The sequence below is a fragment of the Bos taurus genome, chromosome 5 (genome assembly GCF_002263795.3).
Source record: "Bos taurus isolate L1 Dominette 01449 registration number 42190680 breed Hereford chromosome 5, ARS-UCD2.0, whole genome shotgun sequence".
NCBI lineage: Eukaryota > Metazoa > Chordata > Mammalia > Artiodactyla > Bovidae > Bos > Bos taurus.
Genome location: NC_037332.1, coordinates 114,804,968 through 114,827,268, shown reverse-complemented (window position 1 = coordinate 114,827,268; position 22,301 = coordinate 114,804,968). Strand labels below are relative to the sequence as shown.

Genomic DNA, 22,301 nt, shown 5'->3' with positions numbered 1-22,301 from the left:
GTCGTGTCCAAATCTTTGCAACCCCACAGACTGTAGCCTGCCCGGCTCCTCTGTCCATGGATTTCTCCAGGCAAGAGTCCTGGAGTGGGTTGCTATTTCCTTCTTCAGGGGATCTTTCCGACCCAGGGATCAAACCCAGATCTCCCATACTGCTGGCAGATTCTTTGCCATCTCAGCCACCAGGGAAGCATGGGTGGCACAGAGGTAAAGAGCCCACCTGCCAATGTAGGAGACGCAAGAGACGCGAGTTCAATCCCTGGGTCAGGAAATGGCAACCCACTCCAATATTCTTGCCTGGAGAATTCCATGGACAGAGGAGCCGGGCAGGCTACAGCCCATGGGGTCGCAAAGGGTTGGAGGTGACTGAGCAATCACACACACACGTCAGAATACAGTGGAGAAGCCTGACAGGCACAGCTCGGCCAGGTGACCAGGTCAACATTACAGGGTCAGTCATGTTGTCACATGTACCCTGGTGGGATGAGATGAGGGACCTTCACCTCTGTGGTCTCCCGCCCCAAACCCATGACTCTGAGAAAAACATCAGACTAAACCTAATAGGAAGACACCCTACAAAACCCCTGCCCGGCCCTCCTCAAAACCAACATGGTCATCAAAAACAAGGCAAGCCTGAGAAACTGTCACTCCCAGAGGAGCTCAGGAGGCAGGATGACTAACGTCACGTGGGTTCCTAGACGGGACAAGAAAAAGTATCTCTGCTACACACTAAGGAAACTGGAATAAATGGTGCTCGTTAGTCAACAGTGATGTATTCATGCTGGTTCATTAATACAACAAATGTACCATGTTGATCTAAGATGTTAATAACAGGCGTAAATTGGGTGTGGAGATACGGGAACTCTTACACTATCTTTGCTATTTTTCTGTAAATTGAAAATGGTTCTAAAAAATAGTCTCTGAAAAAAATTAGGCAGAGTTTGGGGCTAGAGAGGGCAGAGGGTGGCATCGTCAACTCAGTGGACGTGAGTTGAGCAAACACTCAGAGATGGTGAAGGACAGGGGAGCCTGGCGTGCTGCGGTCCACGGGCTCGCAAAGAGTCGGACACGACTGAGCGACTGAACGACAGCAGCACCAGAGCCAAGCAGTCACATTGGACCAGCTCAAGGGCCGGCACTGAGGACGTTTCTTATGCCAGGCCATGGGGCCAAAGGAGGCTCAACTTGCCCCCTCCTCGCTCCGGGAGTGCAGGTCCAGCCGGGGGACAGAGATGAAGGGTGAGCACCAGGCATCATGAAGAAGGCTGACCTGAGGGGTCACAGGGCCCCGGGATCAGAGGAAGCAGCAGTATTCAAGGGTGGGATAGGAAACGGCTGAACAGAAAGTGGGTGCCTGTGGGGGCGGGAGCAGGCAGGCCTGGTATCCAGGGTGGTGAGATCCCGGCCACGGAGGAGCGATCTGCTGTCACAGCGTGGACCCAGCAGAGAGGTCAGGAGGGGCCGGAGCCCATGGAGAGGCCACCAAACAGCCTCCACGCTGGGCTGGAGTCCCAGACAACCACAGCTTGGCCACGCTGCTACCGGACCAGGGGCACAATTCCAAACACCACGCTTTTCCCCCTAAGACCCGAGACCCGGCAGGTCACTGGTGGTGGCTCTCAGAGGCTGAATACCCAGCGTCCAGACCCCCGAACCCAAGACTCTTGTGTCTATGAGTCCACAGGGCCTTTTCTGGACACTTAATGAGATTTCATTGGTTTGTAATTTTTTTGCAAAGTATATGATTTAAATTTAAGGCATAAAAGTAAGTGCAGGCTTAGAGATCCTAACCCCCTTTTTGATCTCCGAAGCCCCCCTTCCGGCTTCACTCCGGTCAGAGGGATTCCCTCCCAGTTCTCCCTGCTTCTCACCTGCCGACCCCCTGCCTGAGCAGCTTTCCCTTCCTCCCGAACACCCTGCCCTTCCTTGGGCCTTCACAGCTGCCACAGAGAGACTGGGAGCCTCCTGGGGCCAGGGACCCCCGTCTGCTGTCTCAAACTGCCCCCCCACAGCACCCAGCAAAGCCTGACAGATGCTATAAATACCAGGTATGCGTGCCTGCTCAGTCACTCAGCCGTGTCCAACTCTTTTGCGACCCTGTGGACTGTAGCCCACCAGGCTACAGTCCATGGCGTTTCCCAGGCAGGAATACTGGAGTGGGTTGCCATTTCCTCCTCCAGGGGATCTTCCCAACCCAGGGATCGAACCCACGTCTCTTGGGTCTCCTGCAATAGCAGGTGGATTCTTTACCACTGGGAAGCCCAGGTAAACAGGGACGGCTAATGAGGCTCCCAAGGTGGTTGATCACTTTTGGCTAACAATTTAAAAGATTTCGTAGGCAGAAGTTTAAAGTGCCCCCTAAGACCTCAACGGTCAGGCCCATAGGATCCCTCGGACAGCGCAATGATGGGGCTGTACCCTGTGATCAGGCTGTTATGGGACATCTGACCTCAAGAAACAGAGATTGTCCAAGGGCCTGACCTCATCAGGGGAGCCCTCTGACTTTGGTTCCAGAGGTCAGAGATCCAGAAGCCATAGAGGGATCCAGGAAGGGGAACGCCGGCTGTGACAGTGGAGAGTGAGGTGGGTGTCTGCAGGAGCAGAGTCAACTTCCGCCACCCCAGAGCCTCCAGTAAAGCACTCAGTGCGACTGGCACCCTGATTTCAGCCTCAGGAGACCCTGAGCAGAGGACCCGGCCAACCACACTGATCCCTGGACCTCAGAACTATGAGCTAACTAATAGATGTTGCTTTGGGCCACTGAATTGGTAAAAATTAATTTACACAGCAATAGAAAACGAATACAACCAGCAGCAATCCACTATCACAACGCCAAGCACGAGCCTCACCGACCAGGAACAGTATTGCCTATAAAAACAGTGCGCTGCTGACGTCTGGGGTCTGCGCTCGAGACCCAGCTCCACTGGGGTGTTTGCTGTGTGACCTGGGGCCAGCCACTTCACCTCTCTGGGGCTTCAGAGTCTTCACTGAAAAGAAGACAGATCAGTTCCCACCCCCTGTGCGCTGTGTGACCTGGCAATTTCCTTCCCAGAAGTTTCTCCCAAGGTGCCAGTCCAAACATGCTCCTAGACATTTTCTAGCTCAGAAGCGATTCCAAATTTTGTGTGGAAAAAGCCGAATGCACAAGAGAAAAAAGCCTGGAGGGATGCAAATTAAACAATTGCCACTGCCTTCTGTTTGATTTTTACATCTTCCAGGTTTTCAGCAGTGTATATTATTCGGTAATTAGAAAGAATAATAATAGATGCCATTTATAAAAATTAATCACTATCCAGATGGCTTCTCTGCCAAAACTGACAAGCAAATCCTAAAATGCAAATGGAAAGTCAAGAGACCCCACAAAGCCAAAACAATCTTGAGAAAGAAGAAGAAAATTGGAGAACTCACACTTCCTGATTTCAAATCTTCCTACAAAGCTAGAATACCAAAACGTGACACAGAGGTCAGTGAAACAGAAATGGGAGCCAGAAATAAACCTCACATTACAGTCAACTGATAATCCGTGAGTGGGCTGAGACAATTCAATGGGGAGAGAACGGTCTTTTTAACAAATGGTGCCAGGACAACGGGATATCCACATGTGAAAGAATGAAACTGAACCCTTCCTTTATACCACATGCAGAAATCAACCCAGAAAGGATGTCCAACTCTTTGCAACTCTATGGACCCACCCGGTTCCTCTGTCCATGGGATTCTTCAGGCAAGAATACTGGAGTGGGTCGCCATGCCCTTCTCCAGGGGATCTTCCCTACAAAGGGATTGAAACCAGGTCTCCTGCATTGCATGCAGATTCTTTACCATCTGAGCCTCTAGGGAAGCCCATGATATATCCATATGATGGAATATTATTCAGCCATAAAAAAGGAATGGAGTTCGGACACATGCTGCAACACAGATGCATCTTTAAAAACACGATGCCAAATCAAAGAGGCCACACACAAAAGCCACATATTGTATGATTCCCCCTAAATGAAATACCCAGAATATGAAAATTACAGAGACGGAAGAATTCTACAGAGACAAAGTGGTTGCCAGTGGCCAGGAAGGGGGATTCAGGACTGAGTGCTGATGGATATGGGGTTTCTTTCTGGGGGTGATGAAAAGTCCTCGCTTGATAGAGGTGATGGTTGAACAACTCTGGGAGGACACCAACAACCACTGAATTGTGCAGTACGGGAATTCTACCTCAGTACACCTGTTATTAAGAAGCTAATGTCTAGAATGCAGGTGTTAGCATCTGCCTCTGCAGGGGTCATAAACCTCGGTGATCTCACCAGTGTTACTGTCACCAGCCCTGGAGCTCTCTGCGTGTCAGAAGCCCCTTTCTGATTTACTCAGCACAACCAGCAGCACCTAGCACATAGGTGTTCAGCACTTAGACACCGTCCTAGGTGTTTAAGCTACAAACATGACCTCTGTCTCATGTGGGTCACAGATGCTTGCTGGTCCTCTCACAGCCACCAGAGGGCGCTGGTTCCTGCCCCACCACACCTCCACCCACTGAGAGTCAAACCCAGATTCACCTTCTGCCACCTCTCTGATCCCACCTCTGACCACCCTCGTCCTTGCTGTCGAAGCTCCATTCTGCCTCCCTCGTTCGCCCTCATACCTGCCCGCACGTGCTTCCAATGGGGTCTCTGCACTTGTTGCCACCCTAGGTACCAAACAGCAGGTCTCCGCCCAAACGCCCACCCTCAACCACCCACCGAAAACAGAAGGGAGAGGAAACCACCCGCTTCTTGCTTTAGGTTCCTCCCAAGTGCTCACACCACCAGGTCACATATTCATTCGTCCCTGGACACGTCCGTCTCCGCAGCTGGACCACCAGCCTGCTCAAAGCCATCGCCCCCGGGGGGGAGATTAGGAACAGAACCTCGAAGGTTCTCAAACCAACTGCAGAGCTGCCTGCAGACCAAAAGGTCTCTCGGGCACGCAGACCTTTGCCTCACCCAGGACACAGACCTGTTGGAAAACACACAGAGATGTCTCTGCTATGAGGAGACTAAAGCTTCAAAAATTCCCATTTGGATCTCTGACCTGGTCAAAGTGCAAATACAAAACCGAGACAGAAAAGGGATAAAAGTCAAATTTCACCCAACAAGCCACAGAGGTCAGCTCTGAGAAGCAAAAGCAAACCGGCCGCCCCACTTCACTGCCGCCCCAGCAGAGGTGCAGTGACCCCGGCCACCACCAGTCACATTATCCTTGTACCGTCCAGGTCACCCGTCTCAATCCTCTGTCTCACAAAAGACTTTTTAAAGATGGCAGCTGTCCTTATGTTTTCGAGATGTACTCATTTGCAAACCCCAACTCCCGCAGGCACGTGTCTAGGACGTGATATTAATGGTGCCCTTGGCACAGGGCTCTTTGCATGGACCTTCCACAAGCTTGCTTAAACTAGAATAAAAAATTACTTCCCTGAGTTCTGTCTGAATGATAATCAGGACCTGCAGCCTGTCTCCCCCAAAGCTATGACAGTTATGTTTTAATCACTTCCAAATACGCTTGTCATGGCTTAACTCACTGAGGATGCAGGCTCATTATAACCTGCAGACACATCACCAGGCATCTCTGCCCAGCGAGGACGGCATCGTCTTCTGCCTGGAAGACCATCCTTGTGCAGCTGACTTTCTTCTTAGGGGCGAAAGGAGGGAGCAAACAGAACTTAATAACCCAGAAGAGTCTCGTCCAATAAACTGGGAGATGAGACGGGAGATCTGCTCCTGGGGAGAAATGCCAACCCAGGGACGACACCGCCTGCCAGCCTTGGACCAACGCAGCCACCAGGGTGGAGGCCCCTCTCTGGCAATTTACTCTGGAAAGCACAAGAACTGCCATTCCTTCTTCCGAGGATCATTAAAAATACAAAGGATCTCATCTGTAAACTGCTATCCTGCCCGGGCAGCACCAGCTATTCACCCTGTAAGAGAGTCAGGGTGCTCCTGGAGGATGCCAGCTCAAAGGACCGCAGGACGAAACCCGTGCAGAGAGGAGACAGGAGAAGTCTTTCTTGAACCCGCAGGACACTCACTTCTAAATTCGAACCACAGACCTGCCGGTGTGCCTCCCTCCCGACTCAGCCCTGTTCACACCCACGTTTCAGTGCCCAACACAGCACCCTCCAGACAGCAAGCACGTAGCATCCGATGTCACCCCCATGCGTGTGGATGGGCACAACGGTTCTCCTACTGCAATCCGAGCCAGGATTTGAATCCAGGAAGCCGACTCCAGAGCCCACCACGCCCACCCCTTCACACTGCGTCATACACAGTAGGTGCTCAAAGACGGTGCTTCAATGAACCGCCTCGCTCCTAACGCCCGGCTTAGCCAGAGCCCAGTGTGCCTGTTGGTTGGTTTGTTTTACGGGAAGCAGAGAGCAGCTCACCATGTTTTAAATGGTGACAGCCCGGAGGAGGGAGGTTCAGAGAGGCTAAGTCGACAGAGAGAGACAGGACAGCGGCCCAGACGAGAGGTTAAAAAGTGCAGGCGATGGAAAACAGAGAAAAAGCAAGGAGTCTGTGCTTCCTCTGAAAGGTCCCGCTGGTCCCAAGGCTGGGGTGTGGCCAGCTGTCAGGAGGTCAGCCGGACCTCACCCTGACCTGCTCAAGCCTGCACGTGGTCCAAGCCCAGCACCGAAAACAACCGCTTCCGGGCCGAATCCCAGCAGAGGTCCCTAGGAGGCAGTCTGCGCTGGGACCTGCTCAGATTTCATCAACCAGAAGCCTGGATAATCAGAGTCTAGGGCTTCCCAGGTGGCGCTAGTGGTAAAGAACCTGCCTGCCAATGCAGGAGACGTAAGAGAGGTGGGTTGGATCCCTGGGTCAGGAAGATCCCCTGGAGGCGGGGATGGCAACCCACTCTAGTGTTCTTGCCTGGAAAATCCCACGGATAGAGGAGCCTGGCAGGCTACAGTCAATGGGGTCGCAGAGTCAGACACAACTGAAGCGACTTAGTACCCACACACAGTGCAAGGTGGGCATTCTGAAAAGCAGTAAGGATCACACAGGCAAAGTGGACGGAGGTCTGTCTGAACCACCAGGCCTGGCCATCTGCTCCCCTCACCCAGCTCCCCAGGGCTCCTGGCGAACCACCTGCATCAGTATCCATAGGTCCCCCCAGCCCTTGCCCCTCATCCCAGACCTTGCCTTCTCAAGATTCGGATCCTGGAGGTCTGAACTGAGGCAAAAGGCCTGTCCTGCCCATGGGCTGGGCTGCACCCTCCCCCACGTGGTCCTGATGCAGAGTCTCACAACCAGCCACCAGCCCAGCTCCCCAGGCAGCACCACGGTGCGCGGTGACCTCAAGGCACCGGGATTCAGCAGGGAGCAAAACACGGACAGTCCCTGATGGCTGGGGGCACGTTCCAGAGGGAGGAGAAAGAACAAAACCAAACAAATAAACAGGCAAGTATTCCAGGCAGCAGAAATTTGAGGCAAAGAGGGCAAGAATGTGGAGGGTGGGGCGGCACAGGCAGAGAGGGAGCCAGAGAACCCATCCCTGCGGAGGAAAATTCAAGAGAAAACCAAAGGCTGAAAAACAGCGCTCCAGGCAAGAGGCTGCGGGCGCAGAGGCCAGGCACGTGGTGGGGTCCCGAGAGCCGCCCTGGGGTGTGATCTCCAAGCCCCTGGCACGTCCTGCCCAACAAAGCATCCTGGTTTACATGGGGACCTTGGCGGGCAGGAGAGGACCAGTGTCTGGGAGGAGTGGGCTCTCAGAACTGCCCACCGGGTAAGAGAGGGAGAAGAGGATATTCCCCACCCTTTCCATCTTTAGTCCTCCTTTGCCCCCCAAGGTATTAATGCCCCACATCCCCAGCCCCTCCAGTTGGCACACTCTACAACCCAGACGTGGGCCTGTACCTGAACTGGGAATCTGGGGGACGTGGAGCTGCCAAAGCCTCCTCGGGACCCCGTCGGGCTGGCCCCGGATGCAGAGATGCTGTGGTCACTCCATGTGGGCTGACCAAGGACGCGCAGCTGCCCAGCACTCACCCCAAAGAAGCCAAAACTGCCTGCAGTCTTAGGAGGCAAAGCAGAGGCGGATGGGGCTGAGCGAACCTGGAAGGGGCAGGAAGCGGCTCTGGATCCCATACAGCAGGGAGGTGGCTTGTTTGTCTTGCATCCCTGGGGTCCAGCGCAGCTCCCTGACCCCCAGCCAGGGCTCAGGAGATGAGGCCTCAAATGGACAGACTCATTCAGGATCGGACACTTCACACCGGTTCACAGGATCACCTGGGGCAGAGGCGGGGAGTTACTTCTCTCTGAGTCCCCATGTGGATGTAAGGATGATACCCAGCTCCCTGGGACTTGTTTCAAGGAGTTGATGCTCACGGGCTGTCAAGCTTTGCTCAAATGTCGAAGAAGGAAAAAATCAGAGCAGGCACGTGATGGTTCATTTTAAGTATCAGCTTGGCCGGGATGGACGCCAAGGCAGCTGATGAAACATTTGTTCTGGGTGTGTCTGTGCTGGGGTCTCCAGGAAGAGATCGGCATTTGACTCGGTGGCCTGAGTAAAGCAGGGGGGCCCTCCCCAGCATGGGGGGGTGGCATGCAATCCAGGGAGGGCCTGAACTGGACAAAAAGGTGGAGGAAGGCTACATTCTGCCCTCTTTGTGCCTGGGGCATCCGTAGCCTGACCTCTCGGACCCACTTTCCTGGGCCCCCACTGGCAGAGGGCATATTAAGGGACTTCTCAGTCTCCAGCATCACGTGAGCTGATCCTTATAATAAATCTCTATAGAGAGACAGAGATATAGATAGAAACACATGCAGACAGAGAGATAAGACAGGTAGAAGGAGACAGAGAGAGGTAGAGAGACAGGACCACCTCCCACGGGTTCGGTTCCTCTGGGGAACCTGACAAGCACAGACATCCCCTTCTCCTACTTAAATGCCACCCACGCTGGTCCAGTGGTTGAGAATCCGCCTTCCCGTGCAGGAGACGGGGCTCCATCCCTGGTTGGGGAACTGAAATCCCACATGCCGTGAAGCAACTAAGCCCGCGCACCACAACCACTGAGCCCGCGTACCGCAACCAGAGAAGCCCACGTGCCGTAACTGAGACCCGACACAGCCAGATAAACAAATAACTAACGTTTTACACACATCGCCCGAGGAGAACACCGTGGTGGCTGAAATGCAGGGTCATTTTTCCTCACCAACATTCTTCAGTTCAGGAAAAAACCAAAGTGGTATTTGGCGGGGGGGGATCTAAACCAGGCAAATCTAAACGAGGCGATTTAAGTCGTTCAGCACCAACATGCTGGGATGGGCCCTAAAACAGGCTGGAGAAGGAAACGGCAACCCACTCCAGTGTTCCCGCCTGGAAAAACCCCATGGACCGAGGAACCTGGTGGGCTACACTCCACAGGGTCGCAAAGAGTGGGACACGACTTAGCGACTGAGCACACGACGCACGCACTGAAACAGACATTCTCTGTCTCGATGTTTTAAACAGCCACAACTTGCAAGGCTTCTCTTTATCCTGAAGAAGCCCTCGTGAAAAGGCAGTTGTGTCCCAACCGCAGCGGTTAAGGGGGAGAAACTTTTGAAGAGCCCCCTTTGATGGGATGTGTGAGTGGCACTGTCCTAACTGCATCTGCCCAGCCCGAGTCTGCTGGGTCGGGGCTTACAGGGTGAGGATGCGGACAGAGCCCTTGCCAGCCGGGGGATTACCTCTGAAGCCCTGCTGAGGTTGAGATCAGAGTGGTCAAAGTTCAATCTGCGCTTGGAGCCTGACTAACGCTACCAATGAACCCTCACAGCTAGGCGGGGCTCGAGAGACCCCTGGGGAGAGACACGTGGCTGCAGCGGCCCCGAGGGAGCCCAGAGCCAGCGCCCGTCCCCCACCCCTGCTTCTCTGACTTTCAGGAACTAGGTGGCTGTCCTCTCGCCTCGCCAGTTCCCGAGCGTCCAGACGTGGCTGAATCTGCCCACTGCCCAGAGCAGGGGTGTCACCATCCGATGAGGACCCACAGGAGCATCCAGAAGGACCCACGGGCCCGCTTTTCAGAGCCTCCTCTGAGCTCCCCTCTTGCTCCAGAGTCTGATGCCTTGATCTCGTCTGCAAGGTGCTATGAGAGTTCACTGCGGCTGCTCGTTCCCAATCTTAAGAAAAGGGTCCCCGCGTCCTTGGGTACAGCACAGGAGGGTAAGCGGGCCATCTGAGAGCCCCTGGGGCCGGGCACCCCTGGGAGACGCTCCAAGCCGTCCCGTCCACCGAACGCAGCATCGAGGCCCCTTGACCAGCCCCCCGGCTTCACTCCTTTGACCCAGAAGAGCCTGAACCCAAAGTCTTGCCCTCACAGGACAGGCCAACCAGGAGGCTCACCCTCACCTTGACCAGCTCCTTGAATCTGGGGTCGTCCCTGGAGGTGGGGTCGATTACCGTGCGTTCCTCGTTCTCCTCTGTGGGGACAAAGGACAGACGGGTTAGCGTTGGTGGGGGCAGCTGGCTTCCCTCACACAGATGGGGGGATCGAGAGCAGAGACACCCCCAAGGTCTTCTCACGGAGCAGCCCTGCAGCCAGGCACACGGCCGAGGTGGGCGGGCCTATCTTCCAGGAAGCCATGGGGCACCTACCCTGGTATTTTGGGAGAAGCGATGGGGTGCTGGGGGAGCGCTGATTCAGATCCGGAGAAAAGTCACTATAAATAAACCTGAGGAAGAGTTGTCCTTCACCAAGAAAGCTTGCTGCTACGTACGATGGTATGGACAAAAACATTTGGCGGGAAGGGTACTGAAAAAAAAGGGCATTTCACAGCAAAGCGTGTTTATCCATATTCTGTTTCTGTTTTGTTTTTCCCTCCATGGTTTGGCCTTGACCATGGACGATGGGCACCAGCGAGCTTGGACAGAGAGGTGACACGGGGTAATACGTGGACACGCATGCACGCTCTGTTGCTCAGTCGTGTCCGACTCTTTGCGACCCCATGGACTGTAGCCCGGCGGCTCCTCTGTCCATGGGATTTCCCAGGCAAGGATACTGGAGCAGGTGGCCGTGCCCTCCTCCAGGGGACCTTTCTGACCCAGGTATCAAACTTGCATCTCCTGCATCGCAGGCCACTGAGCCAGCAGGGAAGCCCAGTAAGTGGACAGCCGAGGGGAAAGACTGGCAGACACCAGACACAGAACAAAACTGACCCTGAGCATTAGAAGGAAAGAGAAGAGGCACGGCCTCTGGCCCTTGGGACGTGCAGGTAGAGAGGACCAGGGTCCCGGGGCCCACACAGGCCCCACGCCTGGGACTGTCCACGTCGGTAGGGATGACTGGCTTTGAGGGACAGAGACTTCACAGCAGCAAAGTTCAAAGCCTGACAGAGGCCCAGCACTACTTTTGGTCGTGCAGACTTGGTGCTTGAGAAGGAGGCTCCAAGTAAGCTGCAGGGGCCCACACAGGGCCCTGATGAGGCCCTAGCAGCCTCCCACCGCTCCCCGGGTCAAGGCCAGCATCCTCCACGCAGCCCCCCAGGCCCTCTGCAGCCTCTGTCCCCAGCTCTCCCCGGCGCCCTCAACCCAGTCCCTCCAGACTTCGCTCGCCCTTCAGAAAGCCTCTCGCCACCGTCGACCACAGGGCCTAGGCACTTCCTACTCCATGTCCAACACCTTCTCCCCCCACTCCACTCCCCAGTCGCTCAGCTCTCAGCTCCCAGTGCTGACTAGGCTGGTTCTTATCAAAGTCACAAGAGCTTCAGGGGCCAGCAGGACCTCACAGAGGGAACTGAAGAGCACTGACTCCCAGCCAGGAGCAGCGGTTTAGGCAAACGGTAAGACAGGAGAGTTCGGGCCCAGGGAAAGGCAGGGTCAAGGCATCACGACAAACAGCAACCTGCCCCTCGTTTCCTAAGCATTTCCTAAGTCTGTTTCCTAAGCGCTTCTGTTGGTCTAAAGCAGGTCCTCAGCCAGGAGCAATTGTGTCCTCAGGCCCCCAAGGGGCCGCAGCGATGTTTGGAGGCATTTTCATCATCCTCACTGGTGGTGCGGGGTGGCGGGGTAAAAGCTACAGGACTCTAGTGGGTGGAGACCAGGGATGCTGAGCAAAACCCTGCAACACGAGGGACAGCCCTCCATTAAAGAACTGTGTGTTTAGTCACTCAGTCGTGTCCAGCTCTTTTGTGACCCCACAGACTGTAGCCCATCAGGCTCCTCTGCCCAAGGGATTCCCCAGCAAGAAAATTGGAGTGGGTTGCCATTTCCTTCTCCAAGGGATCTTCCCAACCCAGGGATCGAACCCGCGTCTCCAGCACTGGCAGGTGGATTCTTTACCACTGAGCCGCATAAGGAGTCTTCGTGACATCAAAGAATTATGCTGTGTCAAATGTCCATAGTACCCAGGGTCGGGGGAGGTGATTTCCAGACAGTGCTCGTCGGTTTCCCCCGGGAGAGAGTCACCTGCCTGGGCAGCAGCTGCAGCCAGCCTGAGGACACAGCACGAGAGGGTCTTCAGAGGGCTGAGGGGAAGCCCCGGAGGACCCACGCGTCTCCAAGCCCGCCCAGCACTTGGCCGCAGGTCGGCCGTCTGGACGGCCTTTGTGTTTCTTTCTCACCAGCTCCCGCTGGCCTGGCCTTGTGCTGGGAACCACAACAGAGGCATCCACCAGGACTTCCCTTTGAACCAGGGATTGAAAAGGAGCAGAATGTTCCAAGACAGCCTTCCAGATCCGTCAGATCCCAAAGCACGCGCTAAGGAAAAACGTGTCCAGGCCGTCACCTCATCAGTGTTGGCAGGGACGTGGTCCCAGGGAGGTGGGCGCAGGGCCAGGACCACTCGGCAGGCCCCACCCAGCAAGCCCCTGGTGTTGGGAGGCCCCTCCAGCTTGCATAGAGATGGGGCAGCTATTAATACTTTTTCTGATTTTCTGTATTTTTTAAAATTTTTTTGGACATGTATGCACTGCTTTCTTAATCTTTCTTTTTCGCTGCACGGGGTCCCATTGCTGCGTGGGGGCTACTCAAGTTGCGGTGCGTGGGCTTCTCATTGCGATGGCTCCTCTTGCTTCCCTTGTTCTCTTGTAATTCCCCTGTTACAGGCTCTAGGGCATGCAGGCTTCCGCACTTGCAGCACAAAGTCTCAGCAGTTGCAGCTCTTGGGCTTAGCTGCTCCACAGCAAGTGGAATCCTCCCAGACCAGAGATCGAACCCATGTGCCCTGCATTGGCAGGTGGATTCTTATCCACCGGACCACCAGGGAAGTCCCTGTTCTGTATTTTCAGATGCTTCGACATCCCAGGGCCTTAGGGACTTACGGGGACTCCCTGCTCAGAGCCAGCTACCTCCCAAGACAGCAAATGTGTCCCCTCTGAGTGCCTTTCAATGGAAACAACCAACCCAGAGCCCACCCCCCGCACCAGCCAGCTCTCTAACTGAGCTCCCATGGGGCTCTTACACACCCAGCCAACAGCCCCTGCCCTAATCACCTGAGACCAGGTACAGACTCCTCAGGGCAGTTCCTGTGTCCCAGAGGTCCCTGAAACTACCCGAACCAGCAGATCAAACCTGCTCATGAACTCTGCTCACCCACTCTGTCCTGTGAAAACCACAATAAAGGTGTCTGCTCGTCCTTCCCTGACACTGCTGCCCTCCCCTGGCACCCGGGGAACCGTGAGTGCAACAAACCATCTTTTCAAGGACAGTTGGCTCCCCGATCTCTTGGCCCGTCATACTTAAATACTAATAAAGCTGACATTTGCAACCAGAGAGGCCGAAACCTACAAGGGAAAGCTCGCTTTGTTCCTGCAGACTTTTTTCTAAACACGACCTTGAGCTGAGAGCCCGGCGTGAGGTCTGATCACAAGGCTCCTCGTCGGCCCTCCCAGACCGACCGCACACCCAGGGAAGTGCAGCTTGCCCAGGACAAGGAGCTGGCGGAAGCGACAGTACCGAGCAGGGAGTCTTCGGGGTGGACCTCCACTGGGGCGGGGCACATGGGCGAGTTGATGGCATTCTTCCCTTCTTCCTGGAGGTCACTCACTGTCAAGAGAGAGAGAAAGGGCAAAACCAGTGAGTATAAATGAACTAGCACGACTTCACACGTTGGCAGTGGAAACAAAGAGAAATCAACTCGTGTTTTTAAGGCATTTAACAAACATTCCTAAGTGGCTGGTTGCCCAGAAAGAGTCCGAGGAAAAATGCCCCGAACCAAGAATACATTCTACAACTCCTCGCCCACGCCGGAGAGTGCCCAGTTCCGGCCAAGCCCTGCCACGCTGTTCTCACCGCTCTTCAGAACACATGACTAAGACACGGAAGCTTCTGGATGCTTCCAGATCTTGCCCAGGGCTGCTGGGGTGGACACAGCTTGGATCGCGGTGACAGGGTCTGAGAAGGCAGGGTCCCTCCCCCGACTCGGACAGTTGTGGACTCCGGGTGTGAAGACCCTCCCTGCAGGCACACAGGCAAGCCCAGAGTCAGAGGCGGTGCTGCTGTCCGTGGCCAAGTTCACGGGACAGAGTCCTGCTGGCCTGACGCCCGGGGATGCCCAGGGTCAGGAGCAGTGGAACACACGGCAGAGTCTAACAAACTGGACCCAGAGACCTGGAGTCTCCTGAAGCTTCGCAGGGACCGCAGCGCTGGCTCCGCAGTGAGTGGGGCGGCCTCCATCCACAGAGCAGAGAAGGTCCCTGCCGCCCCCCCACCCCACCCCTGTGCTAGAGACCCTCCAGGAAAGTAGCTCGAGTCTCACTGGCCAGGACGTCACCCCGACACCGGGGGGCTCACAGCCTCAGCCTTCAACACCACGTTCCTTCCACTGGTCCCCAACTGCGTCAGACCCGAGACTCCAGCCCCCAGCCCCCATGCAGTGGGTGCAGGGGGCCCTGGGATCTGCCCCCTTTCCAGCCCTTGGCTGAGAACCGCTGGGCAACAGTCCGCCACCACGGACCACACAACCAGCCTCTCCCTCGGTGATCTCCCAGGACAAGGGCCCCGGCTTTCTCCTCCGTTTTGTGTATTTATTTTTAATAGTCATTGATCTACAATGTTGCATTAGTTTCCAGGCCTTCTCCTCTGTAATGAAAAGGCCTCAGAGGTGGAGACCTATTTCCCCGTTCAAATCGAGGTCACCTTGAACACCTCCAATTCTGGGACCTGGAGGGGCAGGGGCACAGAGAAGCCAGGCGACAGGCACGATGGCCTCGAGCAGGCAGGCACGTCTGGGAACCTCTCTGCCTGTCTTCTCAAACGTCAGGACCCCCGCAAGGACTGAATGCAGTGATGAACGTGAGACCCTGAGGTCGGAGCCGGGCACGCCCTGGGCTCCCTGGACTCAGCCACAGACCCAGCTCTGGGGCCAAGGCCGCCTCTGCCCTGCATGAGGATGACGGCAGTAGGGCCCAGGATGCCGGCTTCCAACGTCAGGAAGACCCTGATACAAAACTAAAAAGCCAGGGGGTGGGCCGAGGCTCTCCGGCACACACACAGTCTACAGCAGCAATGCTTTACACAAGAATTCACAGCAAAAGGTGGAAACGGCCCACGTGTCCCCCGACAGATGAACAGGCGCACCAATGTGGTCCAAACACACAACCGAACGTGATCCACCCACAGAAAGGAAAGGCATTCAGGCACATGCAGCCACGGAGCCATGAGGACACTGTACTGAGGAAAATAACCCAGACACGAGACGGCAAGCCCTGCGTGGTTCCACAGACACGAGGTCCTGAGAGCCAGATCCAGAGCGACCGAAAGTAGAATGCTGGGTGTCCTGGGCTGGGCACAGAGGGCAATTATGGGCAGTCAGGGGGTAAGGGGGGCAGAGCTTCACTTTGGGCAGATGGAAGAGGTCTGGAGGTGGATGGGGGTGACGGCTACGCAGCATTGCGAATGTACCCACTGAACTCTGTGCTTAAAAAGGATTAAAAGGGTAAATTGTACGTTGTGTGTACGTTACCACAATTTAAAAGGAGAAGAAAAAGTGGGCCCCTGCCAACAACAGTCTGGAAGGCCGACGCCCTGCAGCTGGAGGCGTCACAGTCTCTCCCCCGCCCGCGCCCCACATCCTAGGAGCAGAAAGCCACCTTTTTATCCCCGCATCCCTGGCCGAACTCTGTGCAAGAAGCAGACACGTGGGAAACACCTTCACGAGCAAATGGGTTTGAGACGCACACACGCCCACCCGGCTCCCCAATCCAAAGATCCCCAACCGGTCACTCAGACCCCCGAGAAAACAGACCGAGCTTCAGCAATTACTTTTCCTGCAGAGTTTCCAAGTTACAGAGTCTTTGAACCAGCGAAGAGCTTTCCAAGGCAGAAAAGGGAAGCGGGGAAAGGAGGTTTTTCACAAAAGTCCTTGAAAGGGGACGTGGATAGTGGCCGGGGCCCCTTACTCCTGCCTCCTGGGCCGATGTCACCAATGGAGAACAGAGAGGCCAGGGAGGTCCCTCCCGGTCAAGTCCGTCTGCGGTGGTTCTGTTCTCCGAGGAAAAAGAACGGAAGACCTGGGTGTCACACAAGCAGAGGACTGCATAGGCGGGCTTCAAGTCCCAGGTGAGCCAGGCAGCTGAGTCCTTACAATGAGCCCGCAGGTCCTCCCAGAAGCCCCAGACCTGCCTCTCAGGTCATCCACTCTCCTGGACACCGGGCCTGGGCCAGAGCGACCAGTGGTGGGTGGGGGTGCGGGGGTGAGGAAATAAAGAGATGCTTCCGGAAGTCCTGCCGCCTGATCTCAGCAATAAGGAGGCGTGGAGGGGGGAGGGCGCGGGAACGGCATTTTCAAAGCAGAGAAACTGGGTCACATGAAAACAGAGAAATTTTCACACCGCCCTTGAACATCAAAGATAACACTAAACAGGGCTCGGGATCTGGCGGCTTTAATGGATGAGAAATGCTCGCACAAACCTGCCCAGAACTCAGGGCCAACAGCACATTCCTCAGGCCCGTGAAGCATAAAGCCCCAAGGAACAGAAGTACGGTCTGTGACCACCGAGCCCCGGGTCAGATCTCACCGTACCCTCTGCGGACGTGTGGCCTCCAACAAGACCCTTCACCTTGCCCAGCCTCAGTTTCCCTGTCTAGAACATGGGAAGGCAGCAGCACCTACCTCATAGGGGCTTCTGAGGAATGAGTTCATCCCAGGGAGAACCAGGGAAGGCTTCCTGGAGGAAGCAGTATCTGAACTTGGCCTTGAAAGATGGCAAGAACCCGGAAAAGGGACTTTGGGCATCCATGCAAAGCCCATGGACGACAGATCAGAGAAGGGATTCTGGAAGCCCTACGTGGCGGCCGCATCCATGCTGAAACCCAGCAGGGTTCTTCCGGACTCTGCTACTATGCACAGCCTGGGAACCCTGGGGGACACAGCCCCTTCACCGAGGAGCCTTCAGTCCGAGTCTAATGATGGTTTTATGAGGGTCAGTCTGGAGTCTGGAAGGAGGGCGCCCCTTGAACTACGGCTTTTCCCCGAGGCCCCCACTCCGCCAGGTCAGTTCAGTTCAGTCGCTCAGTCATGTCCGACTCTGCGACCCCATGGACTGCAGCACGCCAGGCCTCCCTGTCCACCACCAACTCCCAGAATTTACTCAAATTCATGTCCATTGAGTCGGTGATGCTATTACACCATTTCATCCTCTGTCGTCCCTTTCTCCTCCCGCCTTCCATCTTTCCCAGCATCAGGGTCTTTTCAAGAGTCAGTTCTTCGCATCAGGGGGCCAAAGTATTGGAGTTTCAGCTTCAGCATTGGTCCTTCCAATGAATATTCAGGACTGATTTCCTTTAGGATGGACTGGTTGGGTCTCCTTGCAGTCCAAGGGGCTCTCAAGAGTCTGCTCCAACACCACAGTTTAAAGGCATCAATGCCAGGTCAGTGGCTTTCCGCTAATCCCAGGAATATCTTGGCTTTGAAAGCACTGGTCCATTTGCCAGAAAGTCAGACACTTCAAAGACCGGAAATGCCAATGATCTTGCGTCTCAGAGATAGATCCGCCAGCGTGTGGTATGCACGTTGGGTGTGGGCGTTCAAAGGGCCTGGGGTCCAAAGTCCCAGGGCCAGGGACTCACTGTTGTGCTAAGGGTCTGCCCGTATCCACACTAAACCCAGCAAGCAGTGCGTTCCCAACCAAGGTTCACCTTCCCGCAGTGATACTCGGCTCTGTGGGCTACATGGGCGACACAGGGCTGCGGAGGAGCCAGGAGGGCTGGAGGCTGGGAGAGGCTCAGAAGGCAATCCGGGAGAGGCCCTGATCGCTCCGGTGCCCCTGTGGGGACAGCCACACCTCACCCAGCCCCGGGATGCAGAGCGGGCTACGCAGACCACCGTCGCCAAAACCCAGGAGCTTTCAGAATAAAGCTGGAAATTTAGGGTTTGGGGCAGAATCTCCCAATTTATAAACGCAAGCAAGTAATTCAAACTCTGTGGCCCAGACAGGGGCCTCCAATTTGCAATCCCAGGTCACAGTAAATGTCCAGCCCACACTCCTGCCTGTCGATGGGAGAGGGCCAGCGTTTCCTGAGCACCTACTGAGTACCAGGCACCTTCCATGCCTTCCACTCATCTAATCTCCCAACGCGTCTGTGAGGGAGTGGCTGGCCCTGGCTTGGTCCTTGCTGGGCCAGTGTCTATGAAGGCATTTGATATATACCAACCATGAGCCCTGCAGGCAGGACTGAATCATTTCTACCTGGTCTTCACTCACTCTGCCCAGCTATGTCCTATCCACCTTCAAGCCTCAGCTTGCTGGCCGCCTCTTCCAGGAAGCCCTCCTGGGTGCTCCTCGCCCATTCCAGGCTCCCTTCTGCCCAGCTCGCATCCCACTGCTGCTGCTGCTGCTGTTACTTCAGTCGTGTCCTATACCCACCTCTTTCCTGGACCATCTGCCCATCAGTGATGGCTCGGCTCCTGCACATAGTAGGTGTTTACATTTGAGAAGCTGCACAGTGAGGGGCTTGGAACCTGGGAGCCAGTCTGTTGTTTAACTGCTCCATGCCTCAGTTTCCATCTGTGAAATGGGCCTGATTCACCCCCAGAGACGGAGAAGGTAATGACCACGCAGAACAATGTCTGTCACGCAGCAAGCTCTCAGTAAGCACTAGCTTCCAGCTTCTGCCAAACAGAAGGAGGCCTATGTGTTTCCAAACCCCATCTTCCTTCCATCACCCCACCCAGAGACCAGGCAAGGTTTAAAACACACACCACCTCTCCTGATTGGAATGACAAATGCATGAAAAGGAGAAAAGAGAATCAAAAACTAAAACCTCAAACGTCTCACAAAGGGCCTGCCATTTACACCCCAGGCTGAGCGCAAAGGTTCCATCCTTGATTTTTTTTTTAATCTTTTTCTTCCTACGGGTTCCACTTATTTATTTATTTATGCCCAGGCTCTTTCCCCTCCAAAAAAGGCTTTTAGGCAGCTTTTTCCTTTTTTTTCCTTTCCCCTTTTGACATTATTAAGAAAACACAACTTTGAAAGCAGGCTGCTTTTTAAAGAGCAAGGTTACCCTCAAGGGAAAACACAGATCTGAAGACAAAAAGGTTCCTTGCTCCATGAGGGGCACTGGGGCGGGAATGGGGAGCACAACTCACCCCCTGTAAAGACGGGGTGCAGGACTCTCCCCTGGGGCTGACCTGCTGGGGGTTCAGCGAAGATGCGAAGACCCCACGGTAGGCGAGCCACAGCCCTTGGAGACCGAAGTGCTGACACTCCATTCTGGAAGCCTTTCCAAGTGCGTCCTTTCAACACGGCAGACACGTCTGCCACCGATGAGGGCTTTTACACCATATATACCCACATCCTGGTTTTCCCAGAGAACAAAAGGACGGGGGGAGAGTTTCCAGCGGGCCGTCTGAACCAAGATCAAAGAGAAACCCCAACAAAAGCGGCCGCATGCCCACCCCTGGCTCCCCAGCTAAAAGAAGAACTTGGAAATGGCAGGAAAGCTGTCTCAATTTGGGGCACTTAACCAGCCCGTTTCAAGACGTGCCCACTTGCAGTTATGACAGATCCTACTTGAGGAAACGGAGTGGTCCTCAGAGCTGCCAGGAAAGACAAAGAAGGATAAAGGAGGGGGTGTTCCACGTGACTCCATGGACCCCAGATCTCTGCCCCTGCCACCCCTCCCCTCCCCAGACCCCTGTCCCTCCCACCCCACCCCTCCCCAGACCCCTGTCCCTGCCACCCCACCCCTCCCCAGACCCCTGCCCTCCCACCCCACCCCACCCCCAGACCCCTGCCCTCCCACCCCACCCCCAGAGCCCTGCCCCTCCCACCCCACCCCTCCCCAGACCCCTGTCCCTCCCACCCCACCCCCAGACCCCTGTCCCCCCATCCCACCCCCAGACCCCTGTCCCCGCATCCCACCCCCAGACCCCTGTCCCTCCCACCCCACCCCCCCAGACCCCTGTCCCCCCATCCCACCCCCAGACCCCTGTCCCTGCCTCCCCAGCCCCCAGACCCCTGTCCCCCCATCCCACCCCCAGACCCCTGTCCCTCCCACCCCACCCCCCAGACCCCTGCCCTTGCCACCCCACCCCCCTAGGCTGGGGAGGGAGAGTCAGGGTTAACTCCATGTGTGTTAGAAGGACCCAACAAAATCTCTGTTAAATAAAGCTCTCCGTCCACGGGACACAAAAGCGTCAGGCACGACTGACGTGTGTGACTTCGCACCCACACATGCTTCCCCGGGGAAGGGAGAGCTTTCTACGACTCTCCACCAACTCTCAGCGCTCAGAGGGATTGCTTCTTCACAGAAGTTACACAGTTTATCAGAATAACTAAGTTCATCAGCCATGAAGGTCTTCCTAACAGAGCAGCTCTTCTAAAAATAAATGAAGTTGTATTTCATGTGGGGAGCTCACAGCTCAGTGGAGAGACCATAGGGCCCAAATGAGACCTTAATAAGCACGATGACACCCACAGACTCGACAGCTGGTTGGGGGGATCCAGACTCGACAGCCCTGCCTGACAGCCAAAGACCAGGTGATCAAATGACCGGATGGTCATAACTCAAGAGGATGAGCTACTTCCGCCGTATCGTCCTCGTAAAGGCCTTGATACAGGAGGCCCAACCCTTCCCGGGAAGTCAAGGCTCCAGCTCCAGGATTCTCGGGATTGCGACAGATGGATGCCTGCATGCTGTCCAGGGTAAAAGGCGGGGAGTGCTAACAGTGCCAGAGACAGCCGCTGCCCTTCCCGACCCAGACATAGGGAAAGAGACTTTCAGCCATCCACACGGCAAAACGTAAAAGGAAGAGCCTCTTAACCTTTCCAGTGGCGGATCTGGTTTGTTTTTACTGAGGAAGACAAGCTGGCCCCGTCTCGGGGATGCCAGCCCAACGTAACGAGCTCGGAGCATTTATGTACGTTTAACCCGCCGCAATTTCTCAGGGCAGGATGAGTGTCTGACAAGACCCTGGGAATAAGGAAGCACTGTGACTGCTGCCCGCACCATGGGGATTACTCAGCCTGAACAGTCTGATCGATGGGGTTTGCTCTGCTGCAGTACAAGGTTCCATGTCATTTCTCGAGACGAAATAAGTTGAGAAGCAAAAAGAAATATGTGAGCATTTCAACAAGGCAAAGCCCGGCGGAGGTCAACAGGCGTAGCTGACCCCACAGCAAGAGCCCGCAGCTGAAGAGCGGTCTTGCTCAGCCAGCCTCTGGTTTTACAGCAGCCGAGCTAAGGACCGCTGGTGGCCCATGAGGCCGGCCCTGGTCCTGGGGGGAGGCTGGTGTGGGCGGAACACGTGGGAGGGTGTGTCCTGGCCCTTCCGCCCAACCGCCTGGCTCAGCCCCGGGCACGGAGGAGACTCTCGAGGAACAAATGGACAATTACTTAAGTGCAATGCATGTGATGGTGTTGAGTTTGGCTTTTTTTTTTTTTTAAGAATTTTTTTTTTTTCAATGAGGACCATTTTTTAAAGTCTTCATCAAATTTGCTGCAATACTGCTTCAGTTTTAAGTTTTGGTTTTTTGGCCACAAGGCACATGGGATCTTCACTCCCTGATCAGGGATTGAACCCGCGCCCGCCCCTCCCTGCAGTGGAAAGTGAAGTCTTAACCCACTGGACCACGAGGGAAGTAATGTGATGGTGCTGACTTTTAAAAAGCAGGTTCCAAAATACGACAGCATGATATTTATGCAAAATACGGAATCAGAAAACTCAAAACTGAGAATACCCTGGTGGTCCAGTGGTTAGGATTCTGGGGGGCACAGGTTCCATTCTTGGTTGGCGAAACCAAGATCCTGCATGCTCCATGGCACAGCTAAAAAAAAAAAAAAAAACTCAAAAATTTATTTGTAAAAAAGAAAATGCAAAGCTATGTATTTCTATTGTACACAATGAATTCATAGAA

General features: G+C 55.0%; 1 protein-coding gene across 5 annotated transcripts in view; it reads right to left on the bottom strand.

Moving 5' to 3' along the window:
- The window catches only part of PARVB (parvin beta), a 116,712-nt gene that overhangs the window by 42,400 nt on the left and 52,011 nt on the right, over nt 1-22,301 (bottom strand). For 4 of the 5 annotated variants that reach the window (NM_001102299.1, XM_059886738.1, XM_024992209.2 and 1 more), the window contains exons 2-3: nt 13,897-13,986; nt 10,354-10,424 (exon numbers count right to left, since the gene is read on the bottom strand). In NM_001102299.1, coding sequence (NP_001095769.1) covers nt 10,354-10,424; nt 13,897-13,986 — 161 coding nt within the window. Of the gene's footprint in view, nt 1-10,353; nt 10,425-13,896; nt 13,987-16,203; nt 16,513-22,301 lie in introns of those variants that run through there. The other variant, XM_024992211.2, reaches the window with a different exon arrangement.